The sequence below is a fragment of the Ursus arctos genome, unplaced genomic scaffold (genome assembly GCF_023065955.2).
Source record: "Ursus arctos isolate Adak ecotype North America unplaced genomic scaffold, UrsArc2.0 scaffold_1, whole genome shotgun sequence".
Taxonomy (NCBI): Eukaryota; Metazoa; Chordata; class Mammalia; order Carnivora; family Ursidae; genus Ursus; species Ursus arctos.
In genome coordinates, this window is record NW_026622763.1 from 42,322,901 (window position 1) to 42,348,418 (window position 25,518).

At 44.5% G+C, this 25,518-nt stretch overlaps 1 protein-coding gene across 1 annotated transcript; it reads left to right on the top strand.

Annotated features, from left to right (window-relative positions):
* The first annotated feature begins 4,657 nt into the window (after nt 1–4,657).
* Nucleotides 4,658–12,624, top strand: TBR1 (T-box brain transcription factor 1). The gene is made up of 6 exons (XM_026490685.1): nt 4,658–5,349; nt 5,933–6,087; nt 6,444–6,565; nt 7,126–7,284; nt 8,433–8,494; nt 11,766–12,624. The coding sequence occupies exons 1-6, from the start codon at nt 4,658–4,660 to the stop codon at nt 12,622–12,624; spliced, it is 2,049 nt and encodes a 682-aa protein (XP_026346470.1).
* The last annotated feature ends 12,894 nt before the right edge of the window (nt 12,625–25,518 follow it).

Sequence of the window (25,518 nt, forward strand, 5' to 3'; positions counted from 1 at the left end):
ATTAAAAGTATCTGTCACAAATTAACATTGTATAGTCAATATCTTAACATATACTTTCCAGGATTTCAGAGGAATACATTTAAGAAGAAAAAGGGGACAATGTTAATTTAGGCATTATTATTTTTTTAAGGAGTACATTCTACCAACGTTGAGATTATCTGGGAGTTGCCTGCTGCAAACTCCACTAGACTTTTTGTTAAGACAGCCATAGAAGGTATATAATCTCTTCAAAGCAAATTGAGAAAAGTCCCCATATGTGAGTTTAATATCATAAGCACATAAGAAATAATTTTGTTATTGTTTTCTCTCACCTTTCCCAAATTAAAAGTACTCCGTTTTCTGATAAAGACAAAAATTTGACTAATGGCAGGTTTTATAGATGATCTTATCCCTCAACATGTTTCTAACCCAATATACATAAATAACTGCCCCCATTAATACTCATGGCATAGCACCATTCTGGGTACACCAAGGAGTATGGGAAAACATACGGAGACAGATTTAATTCTTGTCTGTACCCTTTGTGAAAATATGGTAAAAATGTTTGTTTCTAAGGCTTCATTAAAAGAGGGTTTTACTTGGGGACTTGGAATTTAGGCTTAACCCCTACTAGAGGTGATGGGAATGTGGTGGACCAAATTACTGTCCTATTTGAACAATTCTAGGCTCTTATTGGTTGCCTAATGAACAGTTACCAGAAACTAAAAGTAGAAATGGCTTAAATTCCCACTGTGTTTCACAGTCTCTTTTTTGGTGGAATAAGAGGTATTCCGAGCGTTTGCTTATCTTGTGGCTTTTTCTCATATATAGTCATAGTATGTTTTATGTAGGACATGTAATATGTATTAATTTAATTGTTGAGATTACAACAGCTAACCATTTACAATTAAAATATAAGTGGAAGTTAGCAGAAGTTTTCCTTTTGCCTAATTTAATCTTGTGCAGACTTTTTTGGATACATGGTTTTTCCCCTTACATAAATAGGGTTCTATGATTTATTTCATGGACACTCATTAGAGCTAGTCAATATTTTTTTCATACAGTATGCCCTTAGAAGAAGGCCTCAATAATCCAGAGGCTGTTCTCAACATTCCATTTGAAATGCTTGGTTTTTCATTTTAGTCTCCTGAAAACATCTCCTGAGAAGGCTTACCCAATGCCTGCCTTTTGCTCTTATTTGATCACCTCATTGCCGTGGATTCCCCACAACCAGTACCACTTTCTACTACTTGGTCCATGTTGGAAAAACTCCCAATTTCAAAACCTTACCAGGATCCCTCCTGGCAAAAACCTGCATTTTCTTTCGAGATTTGGAATGGATCAAAATTAGGATGCCCTGAGTCTCAATGAACATTTTGTCCTGGAATGTCCAGCTATTTTAGCAGCGGCCTGATGGCTCAGGTCCAGTTAGGCATTGAAACGACTTACTTAATCACAAGCTCAATAAGGTGTGTATGTGCTTAAGTGAGCATCTTTACCCATCTACTATCCAGCGTTAAAGCAGCACAAGAACCAAAGCTCCTGCTTGCCTCTAGTATAGAGATGTCCCTGCTTTCCTCTTTGACTAACATGGGGCCATTGGAAGCTCCAACCTCACTATACAGTGCGATCTGCCTGGACCACGAGCACCTGGCTCTTCTGGGAGCTCATTATATATACAGAATCCAGACCCCCCACTTCAGGACCTGAATCAAGAATCAAGAATTCTGGCATGGTTCATATGCACTTTAAAGTCTGAGAATCCCTGCTGCACACAAGTATGGCTCAAGAGCAGGTGTGCTGATCTTGAGGAAAGTGAGTTTTCCCTTTTGAGCATATGTAAGTTCAAGACATAGCCTGTAATGAGGAATACTGAATTTAGTACTGGTAATCTTAAATCAGAATGCACATTTATCTCCTATTCCAATTCCTTAAAAACTGAGGAAGGTGCCCTCTATTCCTTTTCTATACTTTAACATTTCATTTTTGCATTCTACATTCTTTAAAAAGTTAATTCAGGATGCCACGAATGAGAAAGCCTCAAGAGCCCAGGTGCAGTCTCGCCTTTTTGGCTACCTACTTAAAGGCTCTTGTCCCAATGAGAAAGGGGCGGAGGGTAACCTTGGAAGCAGGGGACAGAGAGGCGCTCAGAGACAAAGAAGTTAATGATCTAAGAAAGGAGAAAACTCGAATAGCTAAAATTGGGCAAAAACCTCTCAGGAGAAATGGTGGTGGAAGGCAAAGGGCATAAAAAACAAGTGTCAAATAGTGGCATAGCTACCGCCCCCTCCCCCGCACCCCGACGCCTCAACAGCCAAGGCCCAGCTTGTCGATGACGCTTCATGGCCAGGAGCTGAGATTTGCTTCTGAAAGGAAAAATGGGTCTGGCTGTATTTTTCTCTCAGAAAACCGTCTCGGCTTCATTCGGACATCTGGTCACCCACTTGTCCAGCCCAGGGCGGTCCGCGCTGGGCCTGGCTCGCGGCGCCCCGCTGGAGGCCACAGCTGGTGCCCTCTGCAGCCAAGGCGCCCAGCCCGCCTCGGGGACTCAGGCTGGGCTCCGCGCTGACCGTTCGGCCCACTGAGGCAGCGCTCTTTAAAAAGGCGCCCGCCTAGGCGGAAGTAGAGTCTGGTTAACCCCTCTCTGCCCAAGTCCAGGACCCACCCTATGTCCCCAGCGCCGCTTTCCGTCAGGGAGGTGCCGAGGCCCGAGGAGGGCTGACGCGTGCTCTCGAAGGCTTCGGCTGCACCGGCCGGAGGTTCCCGGGCCGTGCCTCTGCCCCTGGAAGAGTGTGTGCCCCTGGTGTCTGCGCCAGCGCGGCTCTGCCCAGGCTCCCTGAGTCTCCCGGGCGGCGGCTGCCTCTGGGGACCGCCGGGGAGCTGGGCAGCCTAAGCTCAGGCCGCTCGGGGACGTTAGACAATGCACCAGAGCCGGGCGGATGGCCGGGCGGATGGCCGGGCGCGGGGAGGGCCATTCAGGCTGCCAGCCCTAGCAGTGCTCGGCGCGGAGCCCGCCCGCCTGTCGGCCAGCCTGCGGGGCCCAACTGAGCTCCCGCCGCGCGCCTCCTCCTCCTTCCCGCGCGGCTCGGCGTCCCGGGGAAAGCCGCAGGAGGGCAGATTGGCGGGTGCCGCCACCGGAAGCAACTTGGGGCGGATGAAGCCTCTGTGCTCTTGGCCCTCAGGTCCAGGCGCAGGGCTGGGCTCCTCTCTAGACCCAGTACTGGGAGATTTCTGCCGACATCGCAGGGTCGCTTTGGGCCTCGTGCTATTTATTTGTGCCAACATCTTTTTAAATTGGTTATTTTCTCTATTCCTCCGTTGATTCTTCCTCATTTTAAACTTACTGGCACGGGTTTGTTTTTTTTTTCCCCTCCCCTCCAGATTATATAAACGTTGCACACACACACACACACGCACACACACACGCACACGTCTTCGGTATCGATCACTGCGTTGACACCACTTCCACTCTGTCTCCCCAGATCAGCGCTTCCAGCGAACCCATTTGCACGAGGACTCGGCCCTTTCTTTTCCTGGCGAGGCTTTTGAACCTTGTCGCCAAGCCAGTACCTCAGAGAGAAGGAAGTGCAGTGGGACGCGCGGCATGCATGGCGCCTGCCCCCAGTTAGATGCTCTTCAGATAATCTGCAACCAAGCTCGCTGATAAAATATTTAGTAAAGACCTCGTAAACATCACTGCAAATACATTAAGGCACTTCAGCCCGACAGCTTATGATTATTTCAAAACTTAAAAAGGTGATCATGGATTGTCACTGTTTCAGTGCTCGAGCAAGAAACCGAACCTTCCCGAGGTGGGCGGATGGGTGGGTGAGTTGCAGCTTTTCGCCCCCACTTCTCCCCCCTCCCGCTCACTTTCATCGCTGTGGCTCTCAGCAGCAGTGATTTATTTATTTATGTATGTAGTTAAAAAGGTGTGCGTGGGGGGGGGGCGGTTCGTCGAGGACACGCAGGACCTGCTCACAAAGGACTGGCTCAGGTGTTATGTGCTTCCGTATTAACTGGAAAAGACAGACTCTGGAACTTTTACAGGGCGAGAAGAGGCCACCGGCTCGCGCTTTGTATACTTTGCACTTGAAATCGTTACATTCAACTGAATATTTGGCTCATTCAGATCCGAAAAGTCTCCTAGCATCATCGAATTCCCTCCTCCGCCCCTCGGCTCGAGAGGAGGGAGGTGGGGGGAAGGTAGGAAAATGTTTAGTAAATTGCACATCTTTGAATCTTCCTAAAGCAGTGGTCACAAAGCTTAAAGGTGACACAACAGTGCTCACGTAAAGCCAACACACATTCCCCACCCCCCAAGCCAACAATAAAATCATCCCCTTCAATTTGCCATGATCGTCGCGACCAGGAGCCAGGTGATTATCCTAATTAATGTCTATCTAATTAAATTACTGTCAGCAGTTAACCAATGGCAGGAGCCGTTTCATCGGCTGCACAAGCAGCAAGATCAAAAGTGAGCCTTTTCTGATTGCTGCATAGTGTCAATTGGCCAATCTCTTCTCCCAGGGAAAAAAAAAAGTAAATCAAACCTTTGAGAAGCATTTGCTGGTTGAAGTGCTTTCTGTCTAGTGAGGGGGTCTGTGGATTTCTAGTTTATGATAAATAGGACTTTAAAAACCAGGGACAGGAGGGCGAGTGTTCAGGTTCTAGAGCTATGCAGCTGGAGCACTGCCTTTCTCCTTCTATCATGCTCTCCAAGAAATTTCTCAATGTGAGCAGCAGCTACCCACATTCAGGCGGATCTGAGCTTGTCTTGCACGATCATCCCATTATCTCGACCACTGACAACCTGGAGAGAAGTTCACCTTTGAAAAAAATTACCAGGGGGATGACGAATCAGTCAGATACAGACAATTTTCCTGACTCCAAGGACTCACCAGGGGACGTCCAGAGAAGTAAACTCTCTCCTGTCTTGGACGGGGTCTCTGAGCTTCGTCACAGTTTCGATGGCTCTGCTGCAGATCGCTACCTCCTCTCTCAGTCCAGCCAGCCACAGTCTGCGGCCACTGCTCCCAGTGCCATGTTCCCGTACCCCGGCCAGCACGGACCGGCGCACCCCGCCTTCTCCATCGGCAGTCCCAGCCGCTACATGGCCCACCACCCGGTCATCACCAACGGAGCCTACAACAGCCTCCTGTCCAACTCCTCACCGCAGGGCTACCCCGCGGCCGGCTACCCCTACCCACAGCAGTACAGCCACTCCTACCAAGGAGCCCCGTTCTACCAGTTCTCTTCCACGCAGCCCGGACTGGTACCCGGCAAAGCGCAGGTGTACCTGTGCAACAGGCCCCTCTGGCTGAAATTTCACCGCCACCAAACGGAGATGATCATCACCAAGCAGGGAAGGTAACGCTGCATTCTCGGCAGTCGCTGCTCCAGGCACGGCCCGGGGGCAAGTGCGCCGGGTGTGACTAACCCCGGTAGCGATCTTTTGGGGTCGGGAGCGGAGTGGAAGGCGCTCTGGTGCGCCCTGGAGTTGGCTGGTTTTGGAAAAAGGGAAAGTGGAAGGTGTAAGCGCCGTGGTGATGTTGGTAAGGGGGTTCCCGCTCTAGAAATGTGGTCAGAGAGCCAGGCAGGGGGCCGGAGAAAGGCGAAAGAGAGGGAGAGTCCCGGCCTGCGGCTGGGAAATTGTAGGGACGCATCAACGCCCGGAACCAAGGGCAGGTGGAGGTGCGGGTCGCCAACCTCACTCTCCACCTGGGCAGTGACACCTGCCGACTCCGCACTCCAGCTCACTCGCCGATCTCCCCGACTTCAGCCTCACTTCTTTTCCTCCCCCACCACCCCTTCTCTAACCCAGCAAACATTGCTCATCGACGCTGGAAGAACAAGTTTTGCTTTGCTATCTGGCGCCGCGCTTCTTCCATTTAATCTTTAACATTTATGTGTTTTTTCTCTTGTTTTCTCCCCCCCCCCTTAATTTAAATAGGCGCATGTTTCCTTTTTTAAGTTTTAACATTTCTGGTCTCGATCCCACGGCTCATTACAATATTTTTGTGGATGTGATTTTGGCGGATCCCAATCACTGGAGGTTTCAAGGAGGCAAATGGGTTCCTTGCGGCAAAGCGGACACCAATGTGCAAGGCAAGTCCTTCCAATTAACACATTTTCCTGACACTTATTTAGGTGAGAATGATTAATTAAAGCCTTTGTGGACTGGCTCGAGAGACTTTTAAAACGATCGGCCAATGACTTCTAAAAGGAAACGAGGGGGATAGGGGGACAGACTGAGCAGCGAGAAGGGGGAGGATTATGCAAAAGCTATTTTAATCATCTCCAGTTAATAGGAAGAAAGCGAGGCCTAAAAAACCCCCAGCTAATGGGCCTCACTGTGCAATAAGGTGTGTGTGTGTGTGTGTGTGTGTGTGTGTCCTACGCGGTGAGGAGTTGGGACTGGGCAGTGCCCCGGGCATATGTAAACAACGTATTTCTTTCTCTAGGAAATCGGGTCTATATGCATCCGGATTCCCCCAACACGGGGGCTCATTGGATGCGCCAAGAAATCTCTTTTGGAAAATTAAAACTTACAAACAACAAAGGAGCTTCAAACAACAATGGGCAGGTCAGTGGCTCAAGCGCTCCTCCCCCCAACTCTCTCTCTTCTCTCTCACACACACACACATGTCCCTCGCTAACATGCAGTCCATTAGTTTAAATCAGCATGAGAAACTGGACATATGTTTCTTTGGTTCATTAAAAAGACCTTTTAAAAATTCTATTTCCACCCTCCGATAAAGTTGTTCTTGCCCCCGCCCAATTCCCCGAGTTCCCGACCTTCCCAAGTACTGTACAAATACTTGGTTGATTTCGAGAAGGAAACCCACAGGATCTGGGGTTGTAAAAAATCTTTGTTCCTCCTAAAAGGAGGGCTAGGCGGATCGGGAGGCCCTGACGACAGGCAGTCGGGTTCGGTTTTCCTCCGGTACTCCGGTGATCTTTGCTCCCGGGGGAACCAGGGCTGGTCTGGCCCCAGCTAGCCAGTCACCAGCCCTGCGAGTCCCGCGGTCAGTTAGCCGGGGCGGTGGGCACCAGCCAGCCCCGGCACCGCCCGCGGCCCCGGCCCAGAGCACACTGACCGCGCTAACGCGCCGCCCCGCGCTCCCCTTTCTCTCCGCCGGACAGATGGTGGTTTTACAATCCTTGCACAAGTACCAGCCCCGCCTGCATGTGGTGGAAGTGAACGAGGACGGCACGGAGGACACCAGCCAGCCTGGCCGCGTGCAGACATTCACTTTCCCCGAGACACAGTTCATCGCCGTCACCGCCTACCAGAACACCGATGTAAGGAGGCCTGGGGGCTGGGCGCGCGGCGGGCGGCTCCGGCTTTTCCCGGCCTTTCCCGGCCCAGCCCGCAGCCCCGGCCTTTCCGGGCTCGGGCACTAACAAACAGCAGCAACAGCTGGCTCTGCTGCGCCTTTTAGGCGGAGGGCTAGGGGCCTGCTGGGCACCTTCCCTGAATACCTTGCCGGTGGGAAAACGCTTCCTAGTCGTCCCCATCGCGGGTCACACGGGCCACCTTTGAGGGGCCCAGGATTTCTAGGGCCTCTTCTTTTGGGAATTTTAATTTAGTTCTCAAACTAGAATAGATTTAAATCTCCTCTCTCTCGCTTTCAATTTTTTTTTTTTGAGTTCTTCTTCCATTTAGAAAACAAGCAGATTTCCCCCTGCATTTTATTATTGGCAAGCTTTGGCTTTATCTAAAAATAAATAAATAAATAAAAAATTAAAGTCTCAGAACTGATGGCTGAAATAAACATCACTTTTTGGGTGATCAAAAGAACAGACACATTCACATATCTAAAAAGTACAATAAATCAAATTACTGGAAGCTGTGGAACGAGGTTTTTTTTTCTTTTAAGCACTTGAACCTCTTCAACATTTGCAAGTTTGCCAAAACTTATTTTACTTCTGTTGATTTGACTACTAGGAGTGACGGTGGTTTTTTTTTAAAAAAACTTAAATGAAATTATCAAAAATGAAAATATGCATTTATTTTAAATTAAAGCTGATTTTAAGATGCAGTTATGGGTTCTTGAGGTTGTGAATCAGAAGTGACTAACTTTTAAAAATGTGGTGAAACACTTAAAATAGACAATATTTGGGGATGAATTCAAGTGCCCCTTAAAGATTTCTGTCTTTTTGTAAAAAATGTGCATTTGAACTGACTTGGAACATGTGGGAGAACTAATTGAAAGCAATCCTTCAGTGTTAGGCATCATTAATTTAAACGTGTTCCTCATAACTTCATGACACTTTCTCTCTTTTCCCGTTCTATTCATTCCCTCAAATTTTTCAGGTAGGGAAACCTTGCTACTTAATGAACTTGTGGGCCTTAAGCCCCTGTAAAGAGTGGTGATACATTCGTAAACACCTAACCCACCTCCATAGAAGGTGAGATCGTATTAATCTTTTTTAAAAATCTTTTTTAGATTACACAATTGAAAATAGATCACAACCCCTTTGCAAAAGGATTTCGGGATAATTATGACACGTAAGTAATTTTGCACTTTCCTTCTCAAGTAGTTGTGGAATTGGGCTTTAGGTCAAAGGTGGATTGTTGTGTACAAGGCTTTTGGAAGCTCGAGTGTGTGAAGACAAGGTTGTTTCCAAGGTTTTCCTTTGCCTTTTTATGGGCTTCCCTTCTTTCTGGTGACTTTCTGGCTTGGTGCTTTTGTGATTTTGGTCAAAGATTTCCTCCACTTATTTTTATCTTTCTTATGAATTTCAAAGTTGTTGGCGGGCCTCTGGGGCTGGCTGGCTGGGGAAGCTGCCCTGGTTCCTGGGTGCGGGAGCTGTATGTGGTGCTGCAGATGCTCCGCTCAGATTGTCTGTGTCTGAAACCGCCCGATTCTGCCGGAAAGTGCATGTGGCTCTGGCAGTTGTTACATTCTCCTTGGCATATGTGACTTTTATTTACCCATTTCCAAGTTTTGTGTAATAGCTTTTCCTGTGCGAGTTTACTATGGACTGAATAAAAATGTGAACCCACCATAGGCAAGGTCACGAGCAGAGCCGCTGTTACAGTTATTTCAGGCTTTGGGAAGGACCCAGGTGCTGCTGCTGTGTATTATTTATAAGCTTCAAAAGAAAAATATTTCCTTTTATCTTTTGCATCTAGGCGTGTTTTAATTAAATGTGTTGGTACCCTGTTCTCCAGGCCTGCCTTACTCATCTTTTCTATCAAAATGATGTTCTCTGGGGGTAATAGGAGATATAAACTTAGTGCTTTCTGAGCTTGTTCTAGCATTCCTGCTCGGAGTTCAGACATAGTGCCCAAGAGTTCAGAGCGTGATATAGCAAAATCGAAATCTGGGTTGTCAGAATCCCCCCACTTTTATTCCGACCATAAAAGGGAAGTCGACATACATTGTAATTTCATGGCTTGCATCGAGTGCCTGGGATAGAGCTACAAAGTTGAAGTTGTCTTTGACCAGAAATAGATTAATTTTGTGGAGAAATAGACAAGTGGCTGCTTCTAGTCCATCTTCAGGTAGATACCAAACTTCCCTCCTGATATTTTTTATTACAAATTGAAAAGAGAGTCGTTGATATTTCCGCCTATGACTGTCATGTGCGTCCCTTAAGAGTAGTTTTGAGGAAGCAAGGCTCATCAAAATGATTTCCCAGAATAAAAACTCAGCTATTCTAGTCCTCACAATGTAAAAACGTGGGCCGGCACTGTGGAAAGTGTGTGGCCCAGGAGACCAGACATACTGGTCTCTGTACTAGGGGGTCTTGTAGGTTCTGAGCTTTTAATTCTGTTGTGAACATCTGTTCCAAAGCATTTTATTTTGCACAAATCAGTTCGGTAATCCCAGGTGGATTGGGACCTGGATGGGCATCTAAACTGTATCTTTTGCAGGCTGCTTTTTTCTTTTTAAAATATTGTGGTGGTAAACAGAGAAGATATTTGCACCTTGCTGGTTATGTTCCCTTCCTGCCTCCCTCTCCTTATTTGAAACGGGCATTAAATTTCAGGAGGGAAATTTTGTGTGGTAAGCAGAATGGACCTGGGCAGCAGCATCACCCTCACCTGCCCTCCTCTGGCTGACTTCTGCAGGAAAAGCCACTTCCTTTTGATTCTTAAACTGTATATTTTCCATAAAAGCTTCTTTATCTATACAAATGGAGACCTTAGTTTTTAGGGGATGGGGGAAAGCAGAATGGCTTATGCCACCCACCCTTTCCCCTTTTATGTTGATATCTTGGGCATGGCTCACTTTTGGAGAAACAGGGTGAGCAATAAAAGTTCAGGGGGACTAGAAGGTTGCTTGGCCACTCACCAGGGAATCTCCTCCCCAAAGGATTAAGCTCTGACAAGACTGAGGCTCTCTCTCAAAACAGTGTGTTGATTAAAGATTAAAACATTTATGTGTGAGCTAAATAAAAAGGGAGGCATGTGTCTATGTGTAGGAGAAAACACTTCTACCAATCTTGATCCAGTCTCCGGTTCTCTCTCAATTCTAACGGGATTTTTCTAGGCCCAGGGCCTAGAGTTAATTTTTATTTCACCTAAGGTGATTCCCAGTAACACAATTACTATCTGTGGGCAAGTTATTTAACTTCTCTTTGCCTCAGTTTTCTCATCTGTAAGGTGGGATAATAATGCTACATAACTGGGAGGATCGTTGTGATGGTTAACTAAATTACTGTCTGTACAGTCCTAGACAACTGTGCCTGGCACATGGTCAAATTGTATAAGGGTTAGCTATTACCGGTGGGAGACTGCTTGGAGGAGGTTGATAATCACTCTAAGAGTTAGCCCCAAAGGTGGTTTTTGGTGTTTTGTTGTTTTGTTTTTTTGTCTTTTTTTAAATTTTAATTTTTATTTACTTATTTTTTAAGTTATTATTATTTTTTTTACTAGTAACGGTTCAAAAGCTAGGAAAAGGTCAGAGTAAAGAACACTTTTTCTTGGAGCACCTGGCTGGCTCAGTCAGTAGAGCAGGCAACTCTTGATCCTGGGGGTGACTCTTGATCTCATGTGGTCAGTTCAAGCCCCACATTGGGCATAGAGCTTACTTTACAAAAAAACAAAAAAAGAAAAGAAAGAAAAAGAAAGAAGGAAAGAAAAAGTATACCTTTTTTTTGTAAAAGAATTCTATTGATCCACGACTTCGTTTCCAAGTAGTAAATCTTGTTAGTACTGGTAGAGGCGGGGGTTAAAGGATCACACGGGGGAAACAGTGGACAGTAAGCACTGTGGAGGCTTCCAGCAGCAGTCCTCAAGGCTCGGAAGACTGGTGAAGGCCAGTCTTTGGTGATTCATACCTGGATAGCCTGCGTGTGTATCAAATGGAAGAAAGTGTTCTTCAAAGAGTGAAGAAATGGGTATCTTGTATACAAATTTTGCTCAGAAACTCTCACTACACAGGAAAGGCCCACTGGACAAGTAAAGCTTTAGTCCCTGGGCAAATCTGCCCGAATGTTTATACAGACACTGGAGAAGTGGGATGAGAATCCCCTGCTGTGCTCCCCTCTCTGATCCCCTGTACAGTTGGCGAGAGAGCGCGAGGGAACAGAGAAACCTTCCTCTTTGCCTAGGTCCCTGAATAGACAAATCGACCTCTTTACCATTTCACGATTTATTTTATTTTGGGGAGGACGCAGGTCTGTGACCTTTCGTCCGTCTCCACCCTGGACCTCAAGTTACAGACGGAGAGTGTGGGGGTGGGCGAAAAGTGGAGGTGGCCTTCCCTTCTGCCTCCCGAGGGGACCTCTCTGCCACCCCTCGGTTCTCTCTCTCTCTCCTTCCCTCGCAGGATCTACACTGGCTGCGACATGGACCGCCTGACCCCCTCGCCCAACGATTCCCCGCGCTCGCAGATCGTGCCCGGGGCCCGTTACGCTATGGCCGGCTCTTTCCTGCAGGACCAGTTCGTGAGCAACTACGCCAAGGCCCGCTTCCACCCGGGTGCGGGCGCGGGCCCCGGGCCGGGCACGGACCGCAGTGTGCCCCACACCAACGGGCTGCTGTCGCCGCAGCAGGCCGAGGACCCGGGCGCGCCGTCGCCGCAGCGCTGGTTTGTCACACCCGCCAACAACCGGCTGGACTTCGCCGCCTCGGCCTACGACACGGCCACGGACTTCGCGGGCAACGCGGCCACGCTGCTCTCCTACGCGGCGGCGGGCGTGAAGGCGCTGCCGCTGCAGGCGGCGGGCTGCACCGGCCGCCCGCTCGGCTACTACGCCGACCCGTCGGGCTGGGGCGCGCGCAGCCCCCCGCAGTACTGCGGCGCCAAGTCGGGCTCGGTGCTGCCCTGCTGGCCCAACAGCGCCGCGGCCGCCGCGCGCATGGCCGGCGCCAACCCCTATTTGGGCGAGGAGGCCGAGGGCCTGGCCGCCGAGCGCTCGCCGCTCCCGCCCGGCGCCGCCGAGGACGCCAAGCCCAAGGACCTGTCCGACTCCAGCTGGATCGAGACACCCTCCTCCATCAAGTCCATCGACTCGAGCGACTCGGGGATTTACGAGCAGGCCAAGCGGAGGCGGATCTCACCCGCCGACACGCCGGTGTCCGAGAGCTCGTCGCCGCTCAAGAGCGAGGTGCTGGCCCAGCGGGACTGCGAGAAGAACTGCGCCAAGGACATAGGCGGCTACTACGGCTTCTACTCGCACAGCTAGGCCGGCCCTGCCCGCCCGGCCCCGCGCCCCGCCGCCGCCCGGCCCCCCAGCCAGCCCCTCGCAGCTCTCCCCAGCTCTTCCTCCCCACGGCCCACCTCGCGCACCCCCTCATGTTATCTGGCCCTCGAATACCGTCTGCAACGAATAAGCACAGGTCTCCGAGTGCGATTTTAACCTTTTTTTGCACAGCAGTTTCTGCAGTTAGCACACCGACCTTCAACTTTGCTGTAAACCTTTTGGTTTTCCTCCTTACTCTCCTTCTATGAAGTTATACTCCTAACAAGCCTCCTCCCTCTCGTCTTTTTCTCACCCTCTCCTTCTCTTTCTTGTAATGAAACTCTTCACCTTTAGGAGACCTGGGCAGTCCTGTCAGGCAGCAGCGATTCCGACCCTCCAAGTCTCGGCCTCCCCATTAACCGTAGGATGTTGACTCTAGAACCTGGACCCACCCAGCGCGTCCTTTCTTATCCCCGAGTGGATGGATGGATGGATGGTAGGGATGTTAATAATTTTAGTGGAACAAAGCCTGTGAAATGACTGTATATAGTGTTAATTTATTGTAACGAATGGCTAGTTTTTATTTTCATCGTCAAGGCACAAAACCAGTTCACGCTTAATCTTTCCATTCTTTTCCTTTCTTTGCCATTTTCTCCACCCCCTCCACTTTAAAAAATTGCCTTGTGAGATAACTAACAATATTCTTAGAGGCTCTGGAAACATGAATTACTTGATAGATAATGATGGGTTTCTCACTTCTCCTCAATCCGTTGCATGAAATAATTACTCTGTGCCCTAATGCACACAAATAGCTAAGGAGAATCCGACCAAACACCTGTAAAGGATAGGTGTCTGTTCATAGGCAAGTCCATTAAGTGGCATGATGCCTGCAAAGCAAAGTTAACTGGAGTTGTATGTCCCACCCCAACACCCCCCTCCCCCCAATAGAATAGCTCGACATCAGCAATATTATTTTGCCTTATTTGTTTTTCCCCAAAGTGCCAAATCCATTACTGGTCTGTGCAGGTGCCAAATATGCTGACAAACTGTTTCTGAATATCTTTTCAGTCCCCCCTCCACCTTTATATGCTGTAAATCTTTGTAATGAATATTCTACTAATGATATAGATGACTGAATTGTTGGTAACTATAGTGTAGTCTAGTGAAGATCAATTGTGTGAGTTGTATATTTTACTGCATTTTAGTTTTGAAAATGATTTCCCTGCCACCTAGAAACAGCTGAAATTTGACTTCCTTGGGAAAACACTAGCATTAATGCAAGTAAGACTGGTTTTTCCCCCCTCTAAGTCTTGTTATATTTGATAAGGAGCATTAATCCCCCTGGAAATAGATTAGTAGGATTTCTAATGTTGTGTAGCAAGCCTATACTTTTTTTGTATTTTAAAATTAATGTGAAATATGCATCATACACAATATTCAATCTAGATTCCAGTCCATGGGGGGATTTTTCCTAATAGGAATTCAGGGTCTAAACGTGTGTATATTTTGGCTCTTCTGTAAATCTAATGTTGTGATTTTTATATTTGTTTCGTTTTGTCTGTGAACTGAATAATTTATACAAGTACACACTCCATTGAGAAACGTTTTGTTTTTTGCTCGTTTGTATCGTCTGTGTATAACAAGTAAATAAATCTGGTAAAACACTATGGTGTTTGAAAGCAGTTTACAGTTTGAAAATAATTTATTATAGGTGATTACTTTTAAGGGTTAAGGAAGAATGGCCCATCCCCACTGGAATATGGGGCAGTCTGTGTAATGGGAATCACCTCCCATTTCCCACTTAAATTTGCCTTATAGCACTACCAGTAATTACTTTTTCCTTCCTATTTACAAGTAACTTAGTTCCCTATGAGACAAGTTTCACTGTTGCACTTTTTTTTCCCCAGGAAAACGTAGGCACTTCCTCATCATAGCTATCTGATTTTCTCTGAAGTAGGAAATAATGCGAGCAGGAAAAGGAGGGTGTTAAATAAGGAATTAAGATTTTCTTTAAATTTCACAGGCGGGAGGCTTTGGGCAAGAGTAGGATGTAATTGAAATGCGTGTCAGAATAGGCTGTTGACCACAGCTTTAGGCAGATGTCGAAAATCCCGGTCTTTAAATACGAGGCCTTGGAGATGAGTGGCCAATCTGTAAATGCAAACACAGACCGGCCTACATTTCTTGAGCGGGATGTTTCAGGGGGATTGGTCGGGGTTGGAGTGGGGTAAGGCCTCATAGAACAAACTCGGAACGGTCGGTATTTAAGCTCTGAGCTTAAAACTTGCTTTGGGAGGTATCTGGGGGGTACCACTCCATCTCTTCTACCGTGGAATTCCTGTGCCAGTCCTGCCCAGGCCAGATTCCCATCCCTTGAGAACAAATGCAGAAATGTGGATACCCCAGCTGGGGCGGGGGGGGGGGGGGGGAGAGGCGGGCGTCGTCGCTGCGTCTTAGTCGAGGAGCCCGCAGAGCTCAGACTTTACCTCGTGGAGAAGCGATTTTTGTACTTTTGTCTCCAGAGAAAGGAGATCCAGGAAAGAGGTGGAAAATGGTTCAACGTTCTTGCTTAGTCTGGGTCAGTTTCAGGTTATGGGACTAAATGTGCCACCACGTAGAGATTGGCTCGTAACCTCTTGGCAATTTGAGAGATGCAAAGAGGCTTCAAAGTTTCAATTAAAATGAGAATTCAGAGTGGGGGGAACAAAACCTATTTGTTGTCCCTGGACAATTTCACCACTAGACGGCGTTCCGCGGAGTTTTGTCTGCCACACAGAAAGGCGATGGCTGATTTTCCTTTGTGTTTCTTTCACCCTTCCCACACCTAAGACCCGAACGAGGGGACGGAAAGTACAAAACACGGTGCCTTGTGTAGCCAGAGAAGTTGAGCAGTGTTTTCCTGCATCCCCCCCCTCCGGGTCTGCGCTCCTGCGAGCGGGCCGCGCAGGGCGGCGGGGGAGGAGGCGCACGTGCGGCCCCGAGGGCGCCGAGGCCCGAGGGCGCGGGGTGCGGGGGCCGCGCTCGGCCCGCAGCCCTCGGGCCCCAGGCACGGCGAGCCAACGAGCTGCTGTCATGTGCGGAAACCAAGCTCTCAGCCGCCGAGGATAGATTTCACAGGAACGTAGTGCCTTGTACCGAAAGACGCACTTTAGCTGCTATTAGGAAGTACTTTAAAAAATTGGGGAGGTCGTTTCCCTTGCAGCTCTGCCACCATCTCCACCATCTGCTGTGTGGACTGAGTCAGCGTGAGGTAAATTTGCAGCTCCGCGCTCCTCTCGGAGGCAGTGTGCTTTCCTGTCCCTTTCAAGCATGATCATTTCTGCTCGCTTTCCATGTCTTGGGTGTCTCGTGAAGTGACACTGTCGCTGTGTCTGAGAAGCTGCGGCTGTTCCAAGGAAATCAGGGTTTGGGTTTGGGAGGGCCTGTGGGAACCAAAGTTCGCGTTCCGGCTTAGATTTGCCTTCTTGCCTCCGTGAGGGTAGGGGTCAGGCGAGGACGGAATCCTCCCCGCAACCTGCTGATACCCGCAGTTTTCAAAAGTGTGTTTGCAACAGTGTCTTTTCTCAAAGAGACGGGAAGAAAAAAGGCGAGCGTGCGGCGAGCTCTGCATTCTGGCTCACGCCTTCCCGCCACTCGCACTCCGCGCCATCTTAACTCACTTGCAACAACCCGTTTGGGGCTGAGTGCGGCCGCCGGCCGGCGCTGCTCCAGCCAGAGGTGCCGTGCCCTCGGTTCCTAACCTTCGGGGCAGACGCCGTGGGTCAGTGTAGACGCGAGGCGGAGCCAGAGCGCGCTGCGGCGGCGGGCTGCGGGGCCCTGCGGCTCCGCGGGGCGAGGCTGCCCTCGGCCTGGGCCTAGCGCGGTGCGGCCGGGCGTCCTCGAGCCCAGGCCGGCGGGGGCGGGCGCCTGCCGGAGCTCGGCCGGGAGTGAGGCCGTGCGGAAGGCCTGCTCCCCGACGTGGAGCCTGGGCCGAGGCTCCCCTGCTTCGCCGGTGGGCGGGCGGCGGTGCTCTGGCTGTCTTGGCCCAGTCCAGACAGCGATTCTGGGTGCGCGCGGGTCTAGACTGGCAACCCGGACCCAGGTCCAGGCCCGGAGTCCAAGAGACTCTCTCTGCGTCTTCGGAGTCCGGTCCGGCGGGGCCGCGACCTTGGCTGTGCCCGAGGGCGCCCTTTCCAGCCTGTAGTTTCTCGAGAGACCCACTAGGATTTAGGATCTGACGGCCTTTTTAGGCCCTGCAGAAGCTTACTGATGAGTTTGCTTCCAAAGCCAGGTTGTTTCTGCCTCTTTAGGACTGACGACATAACCCGAGCTCTTAAAATGTAGTAATTTAGGGTATGTAGAGAACTTTCTGAACCCTCTGACCTCCTGCAGTTGTATTTTCTTGTAAATCCTACTGCTAGAATCTTCGACCCACCGTTTTATCTTCTTGGCACTGAAGCTTTCAGGGATGTTCTACTTTCTCTTGAGGGTGCAGGCTAGGAACAAAAGCCTTGTTGCATAGAGACCATCTATATTCCTCCAGAACTTCAAACTCTCTATAGCAATATTTGGGCAGCGTGTTTGTGTTCGTAAGTGATTCTATAAAATGTTTGGCCTGTACTCAGGTGCGGCACCTTTTTTGTGTATTAGTTATTTTATCATGTAGGCTTTTTACCCGTGGGGATAGGAAAAAAGTAGAACTTATGATCCTGTGTGAAAACAAACCAATCTAGATTCCCCAAAGAAAAAGCAACTGTTATTTACACAAACTTAGGAAGAAGGCAGCATCTTTTTCTTTTCTTTTCAAGATTTTATTTTTAAGTAGTCTCTACATCCATCGTGGGGCTCGAACTTACAACCCAGAGATTAAGAGTCACATGCTCCACGGACTGAGCAAGCCAGTGGCCACAGAAGTCAGCATCTTTAAAGACCAGTGATAAGCATTCGATTTAAACAATAATTTACTCTGTATGTGGGCAATTCCTTGGCTAATTTTAATATTTGAAAGAATAAATTTTTCATGAAGTAGCAGTCAAATCAGGTTTTTAGAAGGTCAGCTGAGACTCTTTAAGCAAGTTGAGTCTATATGATTTATTGAAGTTACAATCTGAGTGCAAGATTTACATTTGGACAATCAGATTTTCTTTTGCCAAAACAACAAGATAAGACAGACTAGGCAAGATTTCAGGCATTGCGTTAGACTTGGTTTAATTCAGTTGCCTTGAGATTTGTGGGCCTTCCTGGTTCCTGTCTTCAGCTTGTAAGTTAGGTTGCAACATATTTAAAAATACATTCATTTGAAAGAAAACCCCACTGCTTTCACAATAAAGTAAACTTGATGGTGTACAAGTCACTGGTCTCATCTGAGCTGATTATATCTGCCTCGCATGTATTTTACACCCACAGTATGGTTTGCAGCGGTGTTCAAGGCATGGCGTGAAAAATTTGATTTGAATAGTTCCATTAAAGCAATGAAAAAAAAACATGGCTTAATAGACCTTCTGGTGATAGCTCCCCCTCTTACTATGCTAACTCTGAAATAAATATGTAATCTAGTGTTAGGAACATGGCATTTAGAAGACCCTTGCTGGTAATATTTAATTTAATAAACATACTAACTGTGACATTATTAATGCAATGAAGCTTGTACCACAAGCTGATTCTTTCAGGTTGTTTGACCTATTACTTATCACTAGATTCCTTAAAACATGTCCTGTGATTTATAACTGGAATTTTATATTAAAATTATTTTGGATTTCAACTCTTTAAAAATATCTGCATGATGGCACTCATTTTATATACAAAGCATTTTATACTTGGGTATCTTGGCGTATCTTTTATGAGGAGGAAGAGGGAATTTAGGAGGGGAGAGCATCTCTAGAGGTATGCCTCTTGTCATTTTAGCCAATACAGTTATTTTGTTCCAATACTAGCAAGAAAAAAAAAAGAATATAAGATTAAGTTTGGGGGCAAGGATTATACTGATTTCGTATATTGGTAGTACATATGTTTTATCATATATATATGATCATACTAAGTTTTAAGAAATGGCAAATTAATTAAACTTTCTGGTTGAAAAATATAACAAAACAAATCTTGCTTATATGAGGTTTAGTGCTTATATTAGATTTATTTAGGTTTCAGTTTAGTACATATCTTCACGTTAGCAAAAGTGTACTGTATGGGAAAAAGCCTTTTCATTACGATCTTATTTCAGGTTCCTAAAAAAGAAAAAGTCAACAATGTTGTTCTCAAACCACAGGATCTTCCTAGCTCACATTTCAACTTTCAAGATGTATTTGTCTTTTATTTTGTCATTCCTAGTATGAAAGGGAAGGCATTTTTCAATCTTAGGATAATTCAGAAGCAATTTTTTGGTTCTCAGTTAATTCAGTTTCATCTTAAAAGTTCAAATTTAGCAAAGCACATGTTCCCTTGTTCATGCCAAGTGTGATAAAAACTAGTCGAAAAATAAAACCATTGCAAACAAGTAGAGCACTGCACTTCACTGCATACTACACAGGCCATATCATTTCTAGGTCTGATGTCACTGCCTGCTGGGCTGCCATTTGTGGGCACAAGTAAGGCTGCCTTTGAAAATTGATAGAAGGCACGACCATTTCAGATACGTGTGCTTAAACTGTGTGTGTGTTTGAAATGTCCTCTTTGAGTAGTGATATGCATACCTGGGAGCTCTCAAACATTTGCTCTCTTCTATGAACGAAAGGTTATTTTGTTTAGTCCCAGAGGTGTTTCTCTCCCTCTGCCTGAGGAGATAGCTTCTTGATTGTATCTAAAACATGAAATAGCAAAGTCATCTCTCCCCGTTTGTAATATAGTCAAATTATAGACTACTGCGTGGAATTATAACTTTCTTAATAGTTTCATCTTTGTATTTACAATATTCAGCGATCACATTTATATTTTTAAACTTCAACCTCCTTGAACTTCAGTTAATAAAATATGCATACATGTCATGTAGATTCAGTTCAGGCCATCTGCAGTCAACAATGACATTTTATGAGAACTTTTCAGATATCACAGTGATTTCTATTTTGAATGGCTTGCTCAAGTGGAAATTTACTAAAGGCCAAACCATTATTTCCAATTACAAGTGTTTCAAAGGTGGTTAGTACTTTTATAACCTGATGTGTTTTTTAATTAAAAATTTATGATTTTACCAAATAATAGCAATGTTTACTGCTCAGCACCTTCCTTTGAAAGGCTATGATGAGGACTTATTCCTTCCACAGTTTACTTACCATTGAATGCTATATATTTTGTTCAAATAAAATCTTTTTTTTCTACCTCTGTCTTAATTTGCTATATATATATTTTTAAATTGACTGCGTTCTAAATAATCCTTAGAGCTCACTCACCTTTGGGATTCACTCTCTTAATTTATGCTCACATTCTGCTTTGTTCCTGTGGAGAAAGTCAAAGAAACATACTGACTTCCTCCTCAACAAATTTGTTCTTTCCTCCTCCAACTCTGCTGTCTTTCTGACACTCATTTTGCCCTTGTTGACTCTCTTGCCAACAACTTTTTTTTAACCTCCTCTTTTTTTTCTCACGCTACCACACTGAACCTGAATCTTTATAAAATCTATGCCTGATTCATCAGTTTGTTTATTTTAGGTCAGAATTTTTATGCTTTTCCCAAAAGCAATTGTACAATTTTCAGGACAAACATCAGACAGTATGTCTTCTTATTTAGCTTCTCCCACATTGTTTTGTGCTTCCCCCCTCCCATATACTTCTATAATCACTTCATCTCTCAATATTCACTTTTCTATTATCTTTTTTATTTTTTTTTGTATTTGTGAAAGGACATATTAGTATTTTTTGTCTCTTACTGGTGTTTCTGTGTTCTTCTTTACCCCTAACATTTTTAGCTCTGGGAGACACTCACTCCGTTTACCCCTGCTCTCTTTTGTACTGAGGACCCATCTTTCAATGCTTTCTTTGATCCTTTTCAGTTCAGCTTCCTCATTTGCACAGACATTAAAATCTTTCTTATTACATTTGTCAGTGTGCTCCTGACTGAGTGTAATGGCCTTATTACAGACTAATCTTCATTCTCTTAGCTATTTAAAATCATAATTAGCCCTTGGGGTGATTCAGAATCACTGATTCTGCAACTCCTTCACTTTCCCTTCCTTCTTGCAGCTTTTCATGGGTCTCTCCGTTTGCTGGCTTATTTATTTATGCGTTTATAGGTTTCTATAGGATTTCTTTGCCCAGGGTGTGTCCTCATACACTTCTCCTAAGAAAACTTGCTATACATGTATTAGGGAAGAATGGGGTGGGAGAAGGAAGGCCTGGTACTAGTTTTCTTGATATATACCTTCCACCCATTGCCTAGGAGCCTTTACCTGTTTGATGGTTTCTTATTTTTTGTAGCCTGGTACATTTTAATTGACATTCCGAATTTTTCTATTATCCTTCCTTGAACTTTCTGATACCAACCCATGTTCTCCTTGCCCTTAAGTTTAGCATGATGAAGACTAAAATGAATTTTTAAAAAGTGAATTTTTCTTAGTTAATATTAATTAATTTAACCCCTTAAGGAGATTGCAGTATGAAGTGTGTATGCCAGCAACATGAAAAAGGAAGGGTTTTTTTTTGAATGGCTATACAAGTGTGTGTACTATACTTTATTAGTGACATCATCATCAGCCCTTTCTCTACATAGCTTCAAAAAATAAAGTTCCAAACCTACGAGATTCAGGCCTTATGGATCATGAGAAACAGTTTTACTTGCAGTACCATTTCTTTAGGAAACTCTTTGTTCCTGAGATTAAAGTTACACCGATCTTTAATTTCATTTTTAATTCTTTCTGCTCTACAGCAAATGTATAATACATTCATGTGCGTGTGTGTGTGGTGTGTGTACACAACACCGTGATGCGATGGGAGAATAAGAACATGAACTCAAGCAAAGCAAGCGGAGAATTTCTCACACTTCTTGCACAGTGCTGCCCTAGGTACTGTCATGATCGTGTGCTTTTTGAGGACCTCCTATCGGAGCCTGAAGAAATACCCTTTTGGCAATCTCTTATCTATGAAAATAATTCTCTACTTCTGAGCACTAGAATCAAGAGCTTTTACATTTATCACTTAATTTGCACATGGTATAATTTCCACTTGAGTAAGAAATTGGTGAAAATGCCACCATGTCAAAGAAATGTTCACATAATATGACTGAAAACTTGTGGTTGGTGCCACGGCAATTTAGTACGTGAGGTACCTGCATTCAATTTATTTTGAAAATATAGTCTTAAAGGAACCTGATTCCTAAGGTACAGCAGAAAACACCGAACACAAATAAGACAGTTTATTTCTATGATTTTCAATACAATCATTTGTAAAACGAAATTATAAATCAAATGTTTCAGGTATTTTTCAGCTTTAAAGAACTTTGCTTTTTGTGGACCTCTGAGTTTCTCTGCACCTTGAATTCCAATGGTCTGAGTTAGAGTAGAACAACCTCGAGAGCAGGGGCTTTCAAAGTTTTTAACAGAGACTCACAGTGAAACACACACACACACACACACACACACACACACACAGGTTTCACAAAATACTTACCTTTACCGCGTTTGATACACTCTGATATTTTTTTATTTTATGTTTAATTTCATTCTGGTTATGACCTAGTAAATTTATTTCATGATTCTCTGATGGACAGTGCCTCAAAGTGAGAAACGTTGTCACAGTGGTGATGTTAATTAGACTAGCATAGAATGTCCTCAGTGTCCTGTTGTATCTTTGTATTCTAATCTTTCTTTTCTAGAATGGCGGACTACAAGTATTAGCAAAATAGAGTGACTTGCTTCTTGTTTGATAACCTACTTGAATGTATTGCATAAAGGATGCTTGGGTGAAGGCTTGAGAGACTGTCCTTTACAATGTTCTTTCCATTATGAAACGCACGTTAAAAAAAATAACTTTAAATGCTGTCTCTTTGAGATTGCTAGATTTTATTTAAGATTTAACCTAACTTATTTGTCCTTAGGCATTTCACATTCTTCTCTCTTTTTAAAAAGTTTTTAAAAGATTTTATTTTTAAGTAATCTCTACACCCAACGTGGGGCTCAAACTTATAACCCCAAAATCAAGAGTCTCAGGCCCTACCAACTAAGCCACTCATGCACCCCTCATTCTTTTCTCTTTCATGCACACGCACATACTAACTCCGAGCATACTGATTTATTGAAATTGGGGTCACTTCTAGTCTTGGGGATAAGCAGGCCCATACTTGTTGGTGTGGTTCTTTGCATGAATCGCCTCTTTCCCTTTCTTGACACTAAGGCACAGCTGGAAGAGGGCAAGAGGATAGCAGCAGCTCTTACATCCTTTAGGTCAGTGACTTCATGTTAGAATCAGCAAGGGAGCTTTTAAAAATTAAAAGTTTTTAATGCTCAGATTCACACTCCATCCCAGATGAATCAGAATGTGAGTGTTTAGTAGTGAGAGCCAGGCATCAAGTACTTTTTAAAGATTTCTAGGTGATTGCAACGTGCAGCAAAATCTGGGAACCGCTCCCCTAGGTTTTTTGTTTGCTTGAGGTTTTTTTGTTGATGTTTTTGTAATGAAAGAAAAGGTAGAGAGTTTGTTTGTTTTTTCAATTTTACAGCTGTTAACCATGGTGGCAAACTACCTATTCATTGTAATTTCATGCCTAAGGATTTGGGTAATGGCAACTTTCTTAAAAATAAAAATAAGCACATAGATTTAAAAATAACTATTTTCAAATAGCTTTCTATTTTCTTTTTTTTAAACACTGTGACAGTATGGCCATGTTTTAGAACAGGCAGTTTATGCCCTTAACTATAAGAGAAAAGTGGCCTGAAGAGCTCTGTCTTCCTACTTTCTGTATAGAAGCAGAATTTGTATTCCTCCTCCAGCTTTATCATGATTAAAACATGGTGATTAGTACTGTCTCTGGAAACTCTATAGTCATCCATAAGGTAGCCTTTATCTAGAAAGACTGAAATTGGAAGATCATCCGGAAGTATTGCATGTTTGACATCTGATATCATTCTCGAAACAATAAATGCCAGAGTGTTCAGAATAGTCCTAATCCACGGAACAAATACAGAATTATAGGGTGGGAATTCAGTATAGCAATGCCAGCCATATATCATATTTCAGTTCAGTTATGGAGGGATTACCTCCAAAATGTATCAGATGGAAAGATTTCTTCCCCTTAATATAGGCCAGATATAAGCAGCTTACTTACTCAGAGAGTCCATGGCAATCTCCCAAGTCATTCATTTTTAAGTGGTTGCATCCATTTGAGTCATGATATGAACATCACCCATCAAACTGAGTCACAGGTTAATTTATGTATTTGAGAATTTGTTGTATTCAGCATATTGCAATAGAAATACCATAGAAACTTTATATTTTGTTTCATTTAGATTCAGAATTCAGTAAAGTGTGGAGAGTTATTATTTGCTATTATTATCCCTAGGAATAATAAGTCAGTATAAATTGATCTGGGCTTGTGTTTTACATAATATTTACATATAGAAGTGTTCTACCATAACTAGAGGATAAGATGAAATGAGATCTGTTTATTCGTTGAGAAATATCACTTAGAATACAAAAATTCACCAGCCCTAGGAATCAAAATGGTTAAAGCGTGAAAGGTTAAAAGGAAAAACCTTGGTTAAATGTATTTGGGGATTTGCTGAGCTTAAAATATTAGAAAAGTCATAGAGTATTTGTCACATAGAAACAGTTCAGTTTGTCCAGTCTTTAGAAATCTCCAAGTCCTGGGATTTAAAAATGAAAGAGAATCAAGAAGAAGAAAAATTAAAGTTATTGATTCTCCTTATTTTTACACTGCCTACTACCCACCTCTCCAAATGCAATATTTCATCTGTGCTGGAATTAAGTATTTATTAATGTTCAAGAAACTAGGCAGTCATCTGACCATGGCTTAATATAGCTCACTCCTAAATTTAGAAGTGTTCCCAGATTGAAAAATGGTAAAGGGAATAGAGAACAAATGCACAGTTTTTGGTTTACTACTTGTTTTAAATTTTATATATTTTTTGAAACTAGATTTCATTATCCTAATCATACTGTATTTAGCCTTTTAAGAGAGTAAAGTAGGATTGTGTTAGAATTCTCTGAGGTCTCCAAGTTTTATTTGTATAAATTATACCTCTTTTGTTTGTCCAATTAATATACTCTCTAGAATGATAGTCAATTTTTAAAAAATCAGACGTTTCCTATTTCCAAATTATCTGTGTGAATTGCTTCTCACTTGCTTCCATCTGCCAATCTTTTGATTACTTTTACTCCTTATTTTTACTAGATAATAAAAAGGGGAAGTTTATGGTAAAAATGAAATCTGTTTATCAGTGAATGCAATTTGGCAAGAAGGAGGATACAAATATTTCTAGAATGATATCTTTAGACTAATGAATTTTATTTATTCTTGCTCTTTTTGCAGTCTTAAACTACCATTAATTGAGAGGTTTTAGTTTATTTTTATTGCAAACTGAAAGCAACATTGTAATAGTTCATTTCATAGAGATCTTAGTGAGTATGGACTTAGCAAGGTGAATTCTCTAAAATAGGAATTCCTGAACCAAACCTTGGGATTTCCCTGCCATTATTTTGAAATCCTCCCTGATAATCTCAAAAGTGATTGTTTGATCCTTCTCTTTTTTCTCAACTGGATTGCCAGTTGAGAGTAGGGTAGTGATGGACAGTAGTATACCTTCATTTCATGTCTCCGTTTAGGGTTATTGTCGTTGAGATGAATTTCTTTTCTCTCTTTCTACTACTCTGTTCCGCTCACAACTTTGAGAAATGGAAAGTAGCGCCTCTTAGCAGAAAGGTTGGGGATTGTTTATCTAAGTTAAACTGATATAACAAGAACTCTCTATATTGATCTGA